Genomic DNA, 16809 nt, shown 5'->3' with positions numbered 1-16809 from the left:
TTTGGCAGCATCCTTTTTATCCCTTTCTCTGTCCCATTTTGTTGTAAAAACTGAAAAAACAGCGCAAGACAAAAAAGTGATTTTACCATTGGTCCAATTTCACCCTTCTGTCCTCTGGAGCCCCGTTGAGTATTATCAGCTCCTGAATCTCCCTGAAAGCAACAGAGCAATGAGAAACATCTGTGTAAGTGGGACACAAAAATCAAATCTTGTAAACTTCTCTGCTAGAGCTGAGAACCAACTTTGCTTTTTTTCCCTTTTTTGACTGAATTAGATGAAGTATTGCTGCTGTTTTCAGACAGACACAGCTTTTCAACTGAGAAATAATATTGAAGAGGAGGAAGGGGGATTTTAACATGGTGAAACTGTGGTTGATGTGGTACCCATATGTCCCCCCACAAGTCCTTGCTCTGTCACAGGACCTGCCACTGTCAAGCAGCATTTAATAAACCAGAGCCAGAGCCTCTCTGACAACCCCCAGGGAAAAGTGGGTGGAAAATCAAGAAGATGATTAAATACTTAGCAGTATTTACCGGATCTCCACGGAGCCCACGGTCACCTCGTTCTCCTCGTTCACCCTTAACTCCCTTATCTCCCTGTGGGAAAAGATGGAGAGTTAGGAAGAGCAGCCCAGGCCTCTCAAAAGCATTTCTGCAGAGTCTTCAGCCCTGAGGGGAGCATGATGGCTTTCCACCCTCTCCTGGCTCAAATCCACATTTACACCATCATTTAGCCCCACTGTAAGAATGATAAAAGCCTACCCTCCTGCCAGAATATCCCTTCTCTCCAGAGGAGCCAGGCAAACCCTTGTCTCCCTGAAAAAAGAAAAATATTTTAGAATATTTGCCACTTCCACGGTGCTTGATAGATACTCCACTGAAGTATGGAGTTATTAAGAAAAAAACAATTCAAATGACTGACCTCTTCTCCATCAATGCCATCCAGACCCATTTCTCCCAGTTCACCCTGCAGAAGAGAGGCAAGGGGCAAATGCTCACTGAGAGGAAGGGGAATGGGAATGGGGATACTGATGTGCCCATACACTCATGGTCACATGTGGCATGAGGGAAAAGCTCCATACCTTCTCTCCTGGGAATCCCCGAGAACCCTAAAGAGATAGAAAAGAGAGTTACTCCACTTTTGTCCAGCTCACTGCTGTGGGAAGCAGTGGAGAAGGAGGGCTGGGCTTGGTGGCAGACCCAGAACCACAACCAGGGGAGGACTTTTCCTAATTTCTCTACTGCCTAAGTTTTTCTTCAGCTGACTCCTCAACAGTTGTGCCAAGATAAAATATGTGGGGCATGGGGTTAATCCAGCTGATCCATAAAATATCTCACCCCTCAGCCATAAGCCTTCCTTTCACTGACTTTTGTTTCTCCCTGCACCCATTTTTGTGTTAATCCAGAGCAATCCTAGTGCCTTTGTCCAAAGCTGGACAGATTTTTTATGAGACTCAGTATCTCAGCTGCAACTAATGGGCTTGGTTCATGCATTCCTCTTCTCCCTGCCAGAGGATCATGTGGTCAGAGCAAATCGTAGGAAACATCCCCTTAATTTCACTATTTCCCATAAATATTATATGTTTCACCACCTTTTCTGGCTTGTGGTGCAGCTGCTGTCCTGGACCATTAGCTCAAGGTTCTTCTTTAAAGCTGCAGCCATGGCTCACTTCTTCCCCAATAGCAGAATTCCACCCACTCACTGTCCCAGCCCTGGGCCAAGACATGCACATCCATCTCTTCCCAGATCTTTCCCCCCAGAGCCAGCCTGCACAGGATAGATCAGCCTTGCCTGTTGGATTGAGCCTGCCTCTCTGAGCTGCCTTTTTGCTCTTCAGAGCAACACCAAAGCCACGACAAGCCCTCAAAGCCCTGGTGCTTGGCCAGGTGGACAGCACCACTCAAGGGCACATGGCAGAGGTTGTGTGACCTCCTAAAGCAGCAGCAGGTGCCCTCAGGGAACTCTCACCCACTGGACTCTGGGTCTGCTCCATGAGGATTGTTCCACACATACCTTTGTTCCTCTGTGCCCGGGGCATCCCTGGAAACCTTGTGTGCCGTTCACACCTGGAGGCCCACGCTCACCCTGGTGCATGGAGGGGGAAAAAGCAATGGTCAGGAGTTGCCTGCTAAGCCTGTTTTTGTGGCTAACTGCCACAGGAGGTGGCTTGGAGGCACAGGAGCAGCAGGTTTTGCCTGGCCACCCCACCATTTCTTGCCCACAACCTTCTTCATATAGACACTGCAAGTCTTCCTCACTGAGAGAGAATCATCCTTCCCAGTCCCTCAGCTGTGAAAAAGCTTTGTGAAACTTCTCTTTCAAAATTAAAATGACAAGATGAAGCCCTCAGAGATCTGCACAGATGCCTAATCCCATCCTGACCTTCAAGCCCCAGGAAAACATTGTCTGGCAGTGTCTCACAGGAGCCTTTGGCCTCTCTCTGTGTTGTTGGAAAAGCCACGAGCACCGTCAGCCATTTGGCCTCAGCTTCACCCCTTGGGAGTGATGCATGGAGGGATGTTTATTCCAGGGCTGATGTGGGACTCATGCAGAGTTTGGATGAAGCAATGCTAGTAAGAATCCATGGGATTCACGTTGTCTGCCGTGTGATGGATAGGGACATCACTCTTGGTTTCACTCTGGGACTAACTCAAATTTTTCAACTGCAGGTGGTATGGATAACTTTGGCATAAGCTGCAGTTTTGGTGAAGATGGGGATTATATTTGCCTTAGGGAATAGCACAGAAAGGGGTCACATCAAATAATGGGAGTTATTCCCCTCATCATCTTTCTCCAGCTCCCAAGAAGCTCCTTACTGACTTTCTCTCGGGAGCAGCTGGCACAGCAACTCAGCCTGTCAGGTGTGGGAAACTCAAAGTTCTGCTTTCTCTCTTTTCTAAACCACCCCACACCCACATTCCCAGCAGAAAATACTTAGTGGAAAAGCCTCCAAACACTTTGCTATGTTGAGGTTCCTATTTGAACAGGGGCAATCACTCACCGGTCCTCCTTCATCACCAGGGTAGCCTCTGTAGCCAAGATCTCCTGTGACACCCTAGAAGACAACAAAGAAAATTGTGAATTTCCTTCAAAATTCTGTGATTGATACTCAAGGTTTCCCTAGATAAGCACAAGGCAGCTGCTTGGTCATTTGTGTTAATGAGATATAATCTCCTGTTGATGTCCCTAAACTGTTTCATAAGATGCTCCACCCCATCCTTCCAGCCACTCATCCCTGCCCTCTTGGATGTTTTACAGAATCCAGGCTGTTGGAAAAGGGAAGATCAGCCCAGGTCAGCCTTCAGATGGGGGGAGTGAGTGGAGATGATCTCCCCCATTAATGTCACCCACCACAGCTACACAACCTGCACGTCACCACCAGGTTCTCCAGATTAAATGACCTACCTTTGGTCCTATGGGGCCTGGCACACCTCTGTCCCCTCTCTGTCCTGAGCACTTGCAGGGGACCTTGCAGCACGTCCTCTCTGCGATGTTGTCCTGTAGGAAAAATGGGAAGTGAAGGTGTTAGAAACCTGCCAGAGCCCCAACACCTGATTTTGGACATCAGAGGGAGGGGTTTAGACTGAAACTATATGGGGCAGAACTCGTAGAGTGCATTTAGTAGGACATCAATCCCCAGAGCAGTGCCTGTCAGTGAAGAGAGAAATCCCATCTCCAAAGAAAAAAATCCAGGCTGTGGAGCAGGCCATGGGAAAGTCACTGCAGAGAGCAGCTCACCAGCAACCTGCAGGATGAGAACGATTTGTAAGCACACAGTAAAAGAGAAAAAAACCCCAAAACATTAAAAAGAATGATATGGACTCAGAGAAATCACAGCTTGGTTTTGCATCATCCAACAGAAAGAAGAGGGAAAAAAATCACTTTCTTTGCCAAGTACATTGCTGGCTGCAAACACTTCCTGCCAGCTTCACACATTTATGTTTTGGAAGGATTTTCTGGGGCTAAATTACTTGGGGAGGGACTGAGGACCAACTCTTATCCCAAAACCCAAGGCACACTCCCAAGTGGCTGCGCTTTGGTTTGCAGAGAAGGGCCCAGCAAGGTTGCTACAGGGACCAGTGGTTAATCCCAATCTTATTAAATCTACTGTAAAAGGGGCTCAATCATGCTGGTAGCACTCAGAAGTTGGGAGGGACTGGACATACTGAGTATGCCAGCAAATTAACTCAGCACTCAAGAGGAACTAGAAGAAGTAAATCTGTGAAGAAGAAGTAATCGTGGAATGGGTTGGGTTGGAGTTGGATGGGCCTTTAAAGGGTAATTCCTTTGCCTGTTAGAAGCGTGTCTAAAATACAGTGTATGAGCTCAGGGAAAGAAACCTCGAAAGCAGTGCTTCTACGAGAGATTTAGCACTGAGCAGGCACAACAGGGCATTACTGTAAGGTTAAAAAAAACAACAGTGTAAACACAGGCAGAGGCAGGTTTTTAGCATGACAGCTTTTGATGGCATCTTATCCCATCCCGTTTGACCTAATGCCTCAGCTGGAGTAGGGTTTCTTCAGGAGTGGGACAACACCGTGATCTGCTCTGAACTGTATTTGCTGTGGCATCTGTGAAAAGAGCTGACGTGAGGCAGGGAGGGGAGGGGAGCAGAGCCAAGAGGGTGTAATCCAGCCACGGCTCAGCCCCGCAGGAGATCCAGCCATGGGCTTTGCTCCAGCATTACAAGGCAGCATTGCCTGTGCCAAGTTACTTACAAGCTGCTCTGCCAGCTCGAAATCCAAGTCCAGCAGATTAACTCTGAGTGGTCTGTTGTAGGTGAACCCACGGCCAAACTCCAGCTGCATCAGTCTGTCAAAGTTGGTCACTCGGTCCAGCCCGACGAAGATGAGAGCATTGACTCCTGGCAGGGGGAAGCAGAAGGGGCTTTGTGATGGGGAGAGGTGCTCTGCAGAGCCTGCACAGCCTCCCCTGCGGTGACACATCATTATCCACATCTCTGATTGCAAACAGAGCTTCTTGAGTTGAGAACAAGCATCTTCAACTCATCCAGTGCAAGTTACCCACATGCTTAGGTGGCAGCAGGCAGCTAAATATCACTGCAAGGCAGTGAAGAGCAGCAAGTGCATGTAGAACCCACAAAATCCTTATTCTTTACTATCAAAAGCAGATGGATTCAGGAAAAATTGTGTTGAAATGGTGGTAAAATGGGCCACATGTTAGCAGGGATTATAATCACTGCCTGGAAGAGACAAGAAATTACCTTCTGAGTGTAAAGTAGACGAAGCAGCCTCCAGCTGATTTATCGGCTGATCTACACCATCAGTAAAATGGATTATGACCTGGGAGAGGAACAAATTGCTGTCAGAACCCAGAACATTTCAGGTGTGAAACACAATCAGTGTGCAACCTGAAGGACCTTTTTCCAGTGCTTCATCTGAGAGGAGATGGGGGAACTGCTACACCGTTCCCAGGCCATGAGGCTTTGCATCCCAGTGCCAGGGTCCTGTACGTTGTTTCATGCAGGGGTTTGCTGCTAGAGCATGACATGAGAAATTATCTGGAGAGTAATAATTTGCAGCCAAGCAGTGGCTATGGGCACTGCCTGCTCATCAATTGTCATGATAGAACCTTAACAATGTTGGGAGAGTGCAGCAAACAAGCAGGGCTTAAGTGACCCACTTTACAGTGGATAAATGTAATAATTAATTCAGGGATTTTTTAAATTATGAATTTACAGTTTCTTTACCAACTAAAGTACATCAGAAGTCAGCTTTGCTGGCCAACATCACCCCAGAGGCCTCGGCCTTGACTCACCTTGGTGCTGCCGGAGGGCGAGGATCGGAATTTGCTCAGGTAGGACCGGAGCGTGTCAGCCGTGAGGAAATAGGGCCCTCGGGTCCGCATGTCCAGGAACTTTTCCAGGAACTCAGGCTGGTACTCAGAGAAGTCCAGTCCCTCCACGGGTCCCCCCTGGGCCTGGGCCATGATGGCCACCCTGACACTGGGTGGCTGGTTACCCGTGCAGCTGATCTTCTGCATCTGCGTTATCCTGTTCAGCACGGATTCCACTCTGGACTCCAGACCTCGCTGGGAAGTGAATATGTTTTGGCCTGGCCCAACATCCGAGACATCAAAGCCAATTATCACATCTAAGTTACAATCTGAGAGGGGAATGAAGAAAGAGAGAACGTGATTGAGCAATATGATGATTGGTTTTCAAGTAATGGCTTTCCTAATTACTCTTTTAGTCATTAGTGAAGACACTCTCCATCAAGAGCTGCCACCACTTGGAACACGAGTGCCTTCTGTTTCCTTTCACCATAGCAGTCACAACCTGGGAACACTTGCATTTTATTGATTTTCTAATTTTAGCACTGGAAGGAGCTGCCTAAACCAAGTCCAAGAGAAATTTGCATTTTCATCAGGCAGCTAAGACTGCTCCTCTCTTTCCAGCACATGGAAACCTGTCAGTGCACAGCATGCACCTTCTGCCTCTGCTTGAAGTGACACAGAATCACAGGGAGGTGCTTGAATTCTCTTTGTATTAACCACACTGCTTGGTTAATACCTTAACCACACTTGAGTTAATACCACCAGCAGTGGTTTGCTTTTCCCCGCACTCAGTTTTTCTTCTCAACTGGAGCTGCTGCTCGGCTCAGGGCTGCTGTGCCTCTCCTGCTTCTCCAGAGGTTCAGGAGACGCCTCTGCTCAAAGTCAGAGGGCTGAGCCATGGTCAGTCGTGCTGGGAGTAGGACTGGCTGCAATGTAGTAAGTAAAACCAGCTGCTGGGAGTCTGCTCCGACAGCAATACCAGCTCACTTACTCACCACAATTCCCCTGCTTGGCTTCTGAAGTAGCCAAATCATGGGATTCCTTCTTAAGGCAATTTTACCTTAAACTACAACTACTCGTGCCCTGGTTTTTCTCATACCTGTCATGAGATCAGGCAGGCACACTAGATGGCAATGGAAATTCTGTTTTTCCCCTCCAGTGTCTAAAGGGGTTACAACAGAGTTGGACGTAGGCTTTGGACGAGATCCTGGAGGGACAGAAGGGGGAATGGTTTCACACTGACAGAGGGCAGGGGTAGATGGGACAATGGGAAGAAATTCTTCCCTGTGAGTGTGGTGAGGACCTGGCACAGGTTGCCCAGAGAAGCTGTGGCTGCCCCATCCCTGGAAGCGTTCCAGGCTGGGCTGGATAGGGTTTGGAGCAACCTGGGGCAGTGGAAAGTGTTTCATGGCAGGGAGGTTGGAACAAGATGATCTTTGGGGTCCCTTCCAACTCAAACTATTCTAGAATTCTATGATTCTGTTATTTCCAGCACACCATGTATGCCTGAATGGCCGAGAAGTTCAATTAGCTTATAATAGACACAGGGAGGGGAAACAAGGGCTATCACCTTCCATTTTGGCACAAAACATGCTGGTCTGCCAAGATGATACTGGTATCATGTCCCTATGATAAAGTCCAAAGTGGGATTTAGTCCAAAGGCTAAATGCAGTGGTAGGAGGCCATGATTTAGTGCCTGGCTGTCATATCCGAAATGAATTCCACCACAATGGCACCTCTGTGCTGCTGTTACACCAGTTGTTCACACCCTGAAGGACATGGACAGCTCTTGTACTAAAGGTTTGCAGCCCCCATCCAACTCCGGGAGGAGAAATGAGCTTTCTCATTTGTCACATCAGTTATTCCTGGGCACAATCTCTCCTCCATGGCAGCTTCCAGCGTGACCAGGACCTGCTCATTCAGCTCTGACAGCTCCTGGATCTGCTTGATGGCTGTGCCAGTGTTCACCAAGTAATTGTTTGCAGCATCTGTAACATTTAAGCTGCTCAGAGCTTTGTGAAGTAGCACTTTGTAAATGGAATTTCTCTCTCCTTTCTACCACTTTTAGTTTCATCAGCCTTTGGCAGCATTTTACATCCATGAGGCTGCACCTCAGACCATAGGCAAAGCACAACAGTAGGGTGGACAAGTCCATGAAAACACATTGGCTATTAAAAGCCACCCTTGAGAAAGACCTGACCCCATTATGAAGGAATTGTGCTTACCTCTTGTCACATCTGTCGGGCACAATCTCTCCTCCATGGCGGCTTCCAGCGTGACCAGGACCTGCTCGTTCAGCTCTGACAGCTCCTGGGCTGTGGATGCTCTGAAACTCATGGCACTCTCGCTGGCCAACATGCTGACTTCCTTCAGGTCGATGTTCCTCACGCCAACTGCGAACACCTTGACGCCTTTCTGCGCGATTTCCGCGGAGGCCCTTGGCCCATCATCCGTGGACTTCCCACCCGTGACAATGAAAGCGATCTGGGGGACCCTTTGGTCAATCCGGCTGCCGGCCTCCTTCACAAAGTGTCTTTCCTGGATGTGCTTGATGGCTGCGCCAGTGTTTGCCACTCGCCCACCTTTGTAGATGACTTTGTTGATGGCGTCTAAAATCTGAGCTTTGGTGGAGTGGTCCTTGAGGAAAAACTCATCGGTGACATCCGAGTTGTACTGAGCCAGTCCTACCTGGATAGAGTCGCCATCCCTGTAAATGGCATCCACCACAGAGTAGACGAACTGGAGAACTTCTTGGAAGTTGTCTCTCCCCAGATTGATGGAGCCATCCAACAAAAACACAATGTCAGCCTGCTTCTTACCTCCTGAAAAGATTACGGAGAAAACACAGTTGTTAGTAATTGTTTGCAGCATCTGTAACATTTAAGCAGCTCAGGGCTTTGTGAAGTAGCACTTTGCAAATGGAATTTCTCTCTCCTTTCTACCATTTTAGTTTCATCGACCTTTGGCAGCATTTTACATCTGCCAAGATACAAGAAAGCTTTTGTAGAACACTTCATACAGCATTACTTATGGATAGACACCTTCATCTCCTTTCAAACTTTATTCCATTCTTTCCTAACTCAACAACCTCAAAGAGTTCTTTTAATCAATACAGCGGACGGTTTGGGAATCAAAAGCTGTTATTAGGGAATCATTTTCACTTCATACAAATACCACCTATGCTGTGTTCTGCAGTCTGCAGGATGAACAGCAGCCTTACCAGATGGGAATGGTCCAGGTGAATCAGTTGTAGGTATCGGAAGCTCTTCAAGAATATTCTGCACCCTCTGTTCTAAAGTTGGGAGTCCCGTGAAGTCCTGCACCACAAGCACACGCCCAGGGTCGTTGGTAATGACCTGCAGCTGGTCCCTGTCCACATTCCTGGCTCCAACACCCAGAGGTTTGATGTTTGCAGACGTGATGACATTGGCAGGTCTGTTCACGTCATCCTGGGACCGGTCTCCGAGGATGACGACCAGGTGCTGGGGCACTCCATCTTCTATCCTGCTCCCTGCAGACTTGATGAAGTAGTTCTTCACCACATAGTCCAGGGCTTTGCCAGCATTCAGGGGGGATCCCCCTCTAAGCCTCAAGCGGCGGATGGCCTGCAGGACAGCATTTTTGGACCTGTGGGTCTTCAGGTAGAACTCGGGGAAGACATTATTGCTGAACTGCACCACCCCAATCCGCACTTTGTTTGGCCCCACTTCCAGCTGCTGGACAATTCTGCTGATGAAATCCCGAATATGAGCAAGCCCGTCCGGCCTAACACTGTCAGAGCTGTCAATGAGGAAGACTATGTCCTTTTCTTCTCCAGAAACATCTGGGGGGAAGCAAGAAGAGAGGAAATTATTGCCATGCCAAGTCTTTACTCAAGCTTTGCTGGAGGATTTCTGTGCCATCTGCTCTCATGTGAGGTAAAACCACACAGCATATTTTGGCCACCTTTAGGCATGGTGCTTTTGGGAGCCTCTCCAATAGGGCCTGCGTGCAAGTGGGAATGTGTGTCTGCCTAGTATTTTGATCATGCATTACTCAGAGCCTTATCTGTTGCATTCCTTAATGCTCTTATCTGGATTTGTCAATGTTTCCAGCTGTATTTTGCCCCAGATTTATGCCTGTTTCCTAGAGAGCTGCTAAGTGAGAATAGGCAATTTTATACAGTGTGTATTTGAATTGAAAATCCAAATAGGTGTCATGCTTAGGTACTTGACTTGAAAATCCTAAGTTGTATTTAGGTACTTGGGTAGAATTGCCACCTATCTAAAGGTTTCCCTCCAAAACTGTACACGTGCTACAACTTTGCTTTAAACTAAGGAAAACCTTGACTTAAAGAGAAGGTCTTTTGGGCAACATTTACTTGAGTAGCAACCCAGAGAGAGCCAGCATTGGCAGTGCCTTACCAATGGGAGGTTGCACGTCTCCCACCAGCCGCCTGATTTGCTCCACAGTCAGGGTTTCAATAGGAGTCAGCAGCTTCTGCTCAAGGCTGGGAAGTTCCTGGAAGCTGGAGACTTGGAATATATATTCAGGACTAAGTGAAATTTGTATCATCTCCTCAGTATCCACGTTCTTGGCTATCATCATAGGTGCCACCCCCACTTGCTTGACTTGGAGGGACGGATACTCAAAGTCATCGTCAGACTTGCGGGAGGAGAGGATGACCAAGAACTGCGGGACGCCCTCCTCTATGCGGCTCCCGGAGGGCCGCGTGAAGATGGTCTTGGCCACGAACTCCAGGGCCTCGCCCACATTCACCAGCTGGCCACCCTTGGACCGCAGCTGCCTCACGGCGTTCTGCACCTCGTCCTTGGTGGAGTGGGTGTTGAGCAGGAACTCCACGTGGGGGTGCTCGCTGAACTGGACCACCGAAATCCTGGTGGTGTCGATGCCCACGTCCAGGTTGTTCACGATCCTCGCGATGAGGTCGCGGACAAGGTAGAACTCCTGGGCGGCGTAGCGGGAGCCGTCAACCAGGAACACAACATCCCTCTTCACACCCGCTGCGGGAGAGAAGGCAGTGGTCAGGAGAAGCACCAGGAATTGCTTATGGAGAGCAGATAAGCCCATCATCTACACCATTGACCCATGCCTCTGGCCATGGGGAGGGTGTTCCTGGGATAACTCCTGGGAGCCCCAGCAGGGAGCTCTGGGCTCAACCCAGAGACACGACCAATCTGCTAGGCACATCCCAGGGGGTGTTCAAACAACAACTTCCAGAGCAAAGAAAGCAACAGGGAGCAGGGAACACCTGGAACAATAATTCCTTGTGGATTCTCTACCCAAGGAAATGTATCCTGGTGATGGTCCTGACTCAGGGCAGGTTGCTTTAGACTCAGAACCACCACTCTTTCTTTGGTTTTGCCCTCTAGGAAAATTTCTATTCTATTATTCTCTCAGCTTCTGCCTTTCCAGGATGACTTTTTGATTCCTAATATAGTGTTTTCTTCAGTGGCAATTCAGGTCAGAGCCTGAATTATCACACTGATAAATGGGGATGGAGGAAAGTGGTGTGGCTTAGAAGGGAAGGAACAGAGTAGGACAGTGAATTCATACGGGACTGATCTGGGGTGGATACTCTTCATCCCAGACATATTCTGGCTGGATTTCGTTCCAAGTGAGACCAAAAATGCAAGATCTGATCCTTCTCCTGAGGCCCGCTTCCAATTTCCCTTTCCCCAGTGAATGAGGGTGGCAAAAGTAGGAAAAATCAGCACATTTTACATTTATCAGAGAGCTGACCTTGGTTTATAGTGGTGTGAAGCTGTCCCTATAGCATTTAAATGATGCAATTTCCATGCCAGAAGGAACAGCATGGACTTAAAATCCATCCACTTAAGATTTAGGCAATAGCATTCACATTGTGGGTCTTCCATGTGGATACAGCACGGACCACCTCGAGGGGCTGGGCTTAAAGGTGGCTCAGCTTAATTGCACAGCTCCTACCAACCCTGAGTACTCCAACAGGGAGACCAAGACAGGCTTGGAGTCCTAGCTGTGACCATCTTTGCTTTTCTCAGTTTGTGTTGCAGCCATGATGTTACGAAACATCATATTTTGCCAGTGGCTCTCGGTGCAGACACAAACATCTTCTCACCTGGGCTGGGTGAAGTAAAAACCAGGTCAGGGGCAAGTGACTCTATCTCTTGCTTGGTCAGCCGGATGACTCTGTTGGAGACGACCTGCTGCACCGAATCCAGCTGGCTGAAGTCGGGCACAGAGATAGCAAAATCTGGGAGGAAGGAAATGGTCTGCAGCTCTGTGAGGTCGGCATTTCCGATCCCAATGCCAAAGGGCACCGTGCCACTCGTCTTCAGGACCACTGAGGGCCTCCTGACATCATCCTGGGAGCGGTCGGCAGTCAGCAGGATCAGGAACTGCGGGACGCCCTCCGCTATCCTGCTGCCGCTTGACACTGTGAACACGTTCCTGATGAGATAGTCGAGGGCTGCCCCAGTGTTCAGAGGAGATCCTCCCAAGAGCTTCAGCTGCTGGATGGCACTGATGAGATCTGCTTTTTCCTCGTGGGTGTCGAGCAAGAACTCGGGTTGAACGGTGTTGCTGTACTGTGCGACAGCCACGCGCACCTTGTCACGGCCGATGTCCAGGCTCTCAACAACTCTTTGGACAAACGTCTTCAGGAGAGGGAAACCTCTTCTGACACCATCTGAGCCATCGATGAGAAACACCACATCCTTCTTCTCACCTCTCTCAACTACTGTTTGAGACAAGCAAGGGAAGGGGGGGAAAAGTGAGACTCTCTTTTGCAGTGATTAATATTCTCCTCACACATTGAAGTGAAGGAGTTACAAAGCTCAGGGAGGGGAAAGCAAGGTGTCAGGAAAGGTGGTTCAGTTCCTTTGCCATCAGATGCAATCCCTGGTGAGGAGGCAGATGGGTGGAAGTCAGTGGAAACCACAGTGCAGAGCATTCCATGCCTTATCTACTGAATCATAGAATCATAGACCCATAGAAAATAGGGTGCCAAGGAAATTCTGGGTGCCATCTCCTACTTGAGGCTGGGAGAAGCCATCAGCTCCCAAGGGGGCTGAGAAGTTGGACATGTAGCTTTGCAACATGCAACAGAAGTCTGGGATCTTTTGCTCCCAGAAAACACTGAGTTTCTGGATGAAATGACATACAGGGAATGTTCACGTGGACGTGGTGAAGAGAGGGAGAGAAAAGCTTTTCTGAGGCATCACTGAACTTAGAAATAAATACTTCTGAAAAGAAATTAAGAAATTTTGGGAAAGGATATGCAGCTGAAAATGCTGAAATGCTAGATACTGATCTTTTGGGGCTTTTTCTTTACTATATTCAGGCAGGAAAGAAAATGCTAATCATGACCAAACTATTCTTCTTTTAAAAAAAGAAAAGCCAAAGAAAAAAACATAAAGAAACAAACAAAAAAATCTCAAAATCAAGGCCATGAAGTGTCAAAGATCAGAGAACTTTGACATATCAACAGAATCAACAGAATAGCAAAGCTTTGGATTGGCCAATCAGAAAACATCATTGCCTCTCAAACAAAGCAACTGCTGGATGACATCCCAAAAGGGCTGTTGGCTTGTTTAGAGCAAGGTCAAGTGGGACAAGCAGGAGCATGATCTGCCCCTCTGAAGAAAATATTAATTATCTACTTATGGAGGCTTAGCAATATAAAGAGTTAACAAGTTGAATTCTAAATGCAGACTTCAGATCAAATTTATTTCTTATGAGGACTGTTGGAAACCTGGTGGGTTAATGCATAGGACAGGAGTATTAATGTAGGTGGGAAGAGGGAGCAGACATTGCCTGGTGTACCCCAGTTTCATACACTTCCTCTAGAGTTCAGGAACATAGGAAAAGTCCTATTAAAAGTGCCTGGATAGCAGATAAAGAAGAAAAAAATACAGTTGTTTTTATGGAGTGGCTTTCTTTTAGCCAAGAATACTTGGGCAAGTGTGTGGATGCAGCTATCTGTGAGAAAATAGCACAATTTTAATAGTTCTTTGTGGTCAAAGAGATTCCAGATGGTCTTGACAAGACATAAATGGTTTTAAAAGGGAGGATGGAATTCAAGAACAATAATTGCACAAGTCTTGGTTGAGACAGAGGCTGGACAAATATGGGAAGAGTCATGAATCCACAGGGAAAGGATGGGGTAAGAGATGACCAGGGGATGCCATTGTTAGACTCTGGTCATTTGGGCAGACTGCTGTTGGAAAGACAAAGGTGAAAATGCAGAAGAAAACCTACAAGACCTACAAGGAAGGACTGAGACTACACCTATATGACAAGCCTAAAGTAGACAAAATGCTGACACACAAAATTCAGGGGCAAACTGACGTTTGTGTCCTCCTCAGGTTGAAGGAGACGTAAAAGGCTTGAACTGTGACTAGGGAGACAGAAGTGTGACATGAAGGGAAAGTGTTGTCTGACAAAAGCAATTGGACAGATTGGTTATGGAGTCTGGGAGGTCTCCCTGGAGGGTTTCCAGAACAGATTAGACCAATGGCATCTGGTTCTGGGCAAAAAGATCCTGCTGGGGACAAGGACATGTTGCAGATGGCACCCTGAGATCCCTTCCAGTCCTATTTCTTTATGTGTCTATGATTCTAAGTCCATCTGCCCCTTTATGGAGAGATGATATTGACACTACTACGTTTTTCCTTGTTTCCACCTCCTGCTGGGAGACGAGTTAATGCTCAAATTAGGGCTGCCTCAGAAAATCACACAGCTGGACATGCATAATTTCCAGTACTGCAGTGTGATTTTAAAATTGTGGCCATGGGATTCTTTTGATGATTTTTTAAAAATTATTCTTCAGTTACTCCATCTCATCTACTGAGGCTGCATGGTAACTGGGTCAAGAGCATCTGATTTATTGGTGTGTATGTAGAAAATGTAGAAACTGTCATCATATCTTGGAAGAGATAACAGAGCAGGAGTGAATCCAATGTGCTGGATTCCACTCCTTGAGAAAAGGGAAGATGGAAAGAGAAATTGAGACAAGCCAGTATTTGCTTCTTTTAGCCCTTGCCAAGCATGGAACATCAATTAATGCAACAACTCTGGGACAACAACTCCCTGTTATTTCAGGTTTCCCATGTTCTACACACTGGAGACAGCACCAGCTGCAGCTCTTGCAGCTGAAAACAAAGGTATTTTTCCTACTTACAATTAAAATTTGGTTTGGACCCTAATGCTTTGCTGGGTCAGATTGTGAGCAGAGGAAACTCCAAGTACAATAGCAGTTTCTACATAATCATTTTAAACATCACCAGATGCTCCATTTACCAGTTGAGGGGGGGTGGGGAAGTCAGGAATTTCAGTCTCCTGGAACCACCAAGTCTCCCTGTACCTGTTGGCTGAAGCTGGACTGTTCTCAACAGGTTGACTATGTTTGGCTGAAGCTCTGAAATCCGTGGGAGGGATTCAACATTCAGAAGGAAATGAGGGGCGTAAACAATCCTTTCCAGCTCTGCAGGGTCGGCATTTTTGGCTTTGATACCAAAGGTTACAACTCCAGCCTGCTTCAGAACATCTGATGGCTCCTCCACACTGTCAGTTGATCTCCCAGCAACCAGGAGGACCAAAAACTGAGGAACCCCTTCTTCGATCCTACTTCCAGCTTCCTTCACAAACAGCCTCCTTATAGCTTCATCAAGTGCAGCCCCAATGTTCAGTTGCTTCCCAGTCTTAATCTTCATCCTTTTCACTTTGGCAAGCATATCTGGCTTGGACTGGTATTCAGCAAAGTCAAATTCAATTTGGATGGTGTCACTGAACTGAGCTACAGCGACTCGTGTGGCATCGGCACCCACGTTCAGGTCAGAAATGACTTTGTGTACAAAATCCCGGACGGCAGGAAAGCTGCCCAAGAGGTTGGCTGAGCCATCAATCAGGAATAAAACATCTTTCTTGCTTTCTAGAATAAATTCACAAATTAAAAGAGGGGGTAAAAAAAAGAAATGAAGGCATTTTTCTTCTCATGTGTCATCCTAGAAAATAGTCTGCAAATTAGCTGTGTTTTAATCTTTCAATATTCTCATTTATCAAAGTATTCAAAGTCTGCAGGACTATACAGCATCTGAGGAAGAAGGGGAAGCAAGGACATGTCTATCATAAGACTCAATAAATTTGAGCACCAGACAGAAACACCATATATTGTATCACATCAGATCACATCATCAATTGGCTGATGCAGTGATGGTAAAGGCTTAGCAATGTGTTGATAATACAGGCATGAAGTAAAGCAGCAATGGAGGGTTGGTTGGGGTTTTTTTCTATTTAAAAGCTCAGTGGACAACAAATAGACAGTTCATGCACACAGACACAAAGCATTTTCTGTATCTTCTCCTACTTGCATCACAAGGAGCACCTAAATCCATAAAAGCCTTTCACCTGTTTCCATCTGATGCCCTTTTGATCTCATTGAATACCCAAGGCAAACCCCAAGCTTCTCGTACCTTTATATTAATCTTAATGGTCTCCTTTCCATACTAACCCATCCTGGTTGTTCTTATGTCTTCATGAGCACATAGTCACAATAATGGGATTTGTGAGCAAATATCTGTTTAAAAATGGTTAAACTTGCCAACAGCTTTTGGGTTTTCTGGAGGATAACTGAATTTCTGGAGTCAAATCCAGCCTCCGTGACAGCCTGATGACATCACTTCGACAAGTGGCTCTGGGGATGGATTTGTCCACCTGTACCAGGCTAGGCCTCTGCTCCTCTGTGCTCTTTGGCGTGACTTTAACCTTCCCACACCACTTCCTGTTGCCAAAAGCTCATGCTCCCATTGCCTGATTTGGTGCACATGATGCATTTTGGTTGTGGCCCTATTATGGCAACAGAAAGGGAACACTGGGGTCAGTGACTGGTGGGCACAGAGTAACTCAGGTCTTCCTTTGGTTCAGATCTGCCAAAAGACTTGAAGCTGTGCTTTTAAATTGTGATGGCAATGACTTGAAAAAATTAAGAGTTGCCAGTGTCAAGCCATGTATTCATAGAATCATAGAATGGTTTGG

General features: G+C 47.1%; 1 protein-coding gene across 11 annotated transcripts in view; it reads right to left on the bottom strand.

Annotated features, from left to right (window-relative positions):
- The window catches only part of COL6A3 (collagen type VI alpha 3 chain), a 59072-nt gene that overhangs the window by 19095 nt on the left and 23168 nt on the right, over window positions 1–16809 (bottom strand). For 9 of the 11 annotated variants that reach the window (XM_085065787.1, XM_085065789.1, XM_085065784.1 and 6 more), the window contains 16 exons: window positions 15140–15706; window positions 11894–12514; window positions 10200–10799; window positions 9017–9619; window positions 8022–8618; window positions 5779–6125; window positions 5225–5303; window positions 4719–4864; window positions 3406–3498; window positions 3002–3055; window positions 2014–2085; window positions 1082–1108; window positions 922–966; window positions 762–815; window positions 534–596; window positions 87–152 (listed from right to left, as the gene is read on the bottom strand). In XM_085065787.1, coding sequence (XP_084921913.1) covers window positions 87–152; window positions 534–596; window positions 762–815; window positions 922–966; window positions 1082–1108; window positions 2014–2085; window positions 3002–3055; window positions 3406–3498; window positions 4719–4864; window positions 5225–5303; window positions 5779–6125; window positions 8022–8618; window positions 9017–9619; window positions 10200–10799; window positions 11894–12514; window positions 15140–15706 — 4034 coding nt within the window. The remainder of the gene's footprint in view (window positions 1–86; window positions 153–533; window positions 597–761; window positions 816–921; window positions 967–1081; window positions 1109–2013; window positions 2086–3001; window positions 3056–3405; window positions 3499–4718; window positions 4865–5224; window positions 5304–5778; window positions 6126–8021; window positions 8619–9016; window positions 9620–10199; window positions 10800–11893; window positions 12515–15139; window positions 15707–16809) is intronic. The other 2 variants (XM_085065785.1, XM_085065794.1) reach the window with 2 other exon arrangements.

This window comes from Lichenostomus cassidix, chromosome 7 (assembly GCF_008360975.1).
Source record: "Lichenostomus cassidix isolate B80296 chromosome 7, HeHo_3.0, whole genome shotgun sequence".
NCBI lineage: Eukaryota > Metazoa > Chordata > Aves > Passeriformes > Meliphagidae > Lichenostomus > Lichenostomus cassidix.
Note: the sequence above shows the minus strand (reverse complement) of the source record. Positions and strands in the feature narration are given on the sequence as shown.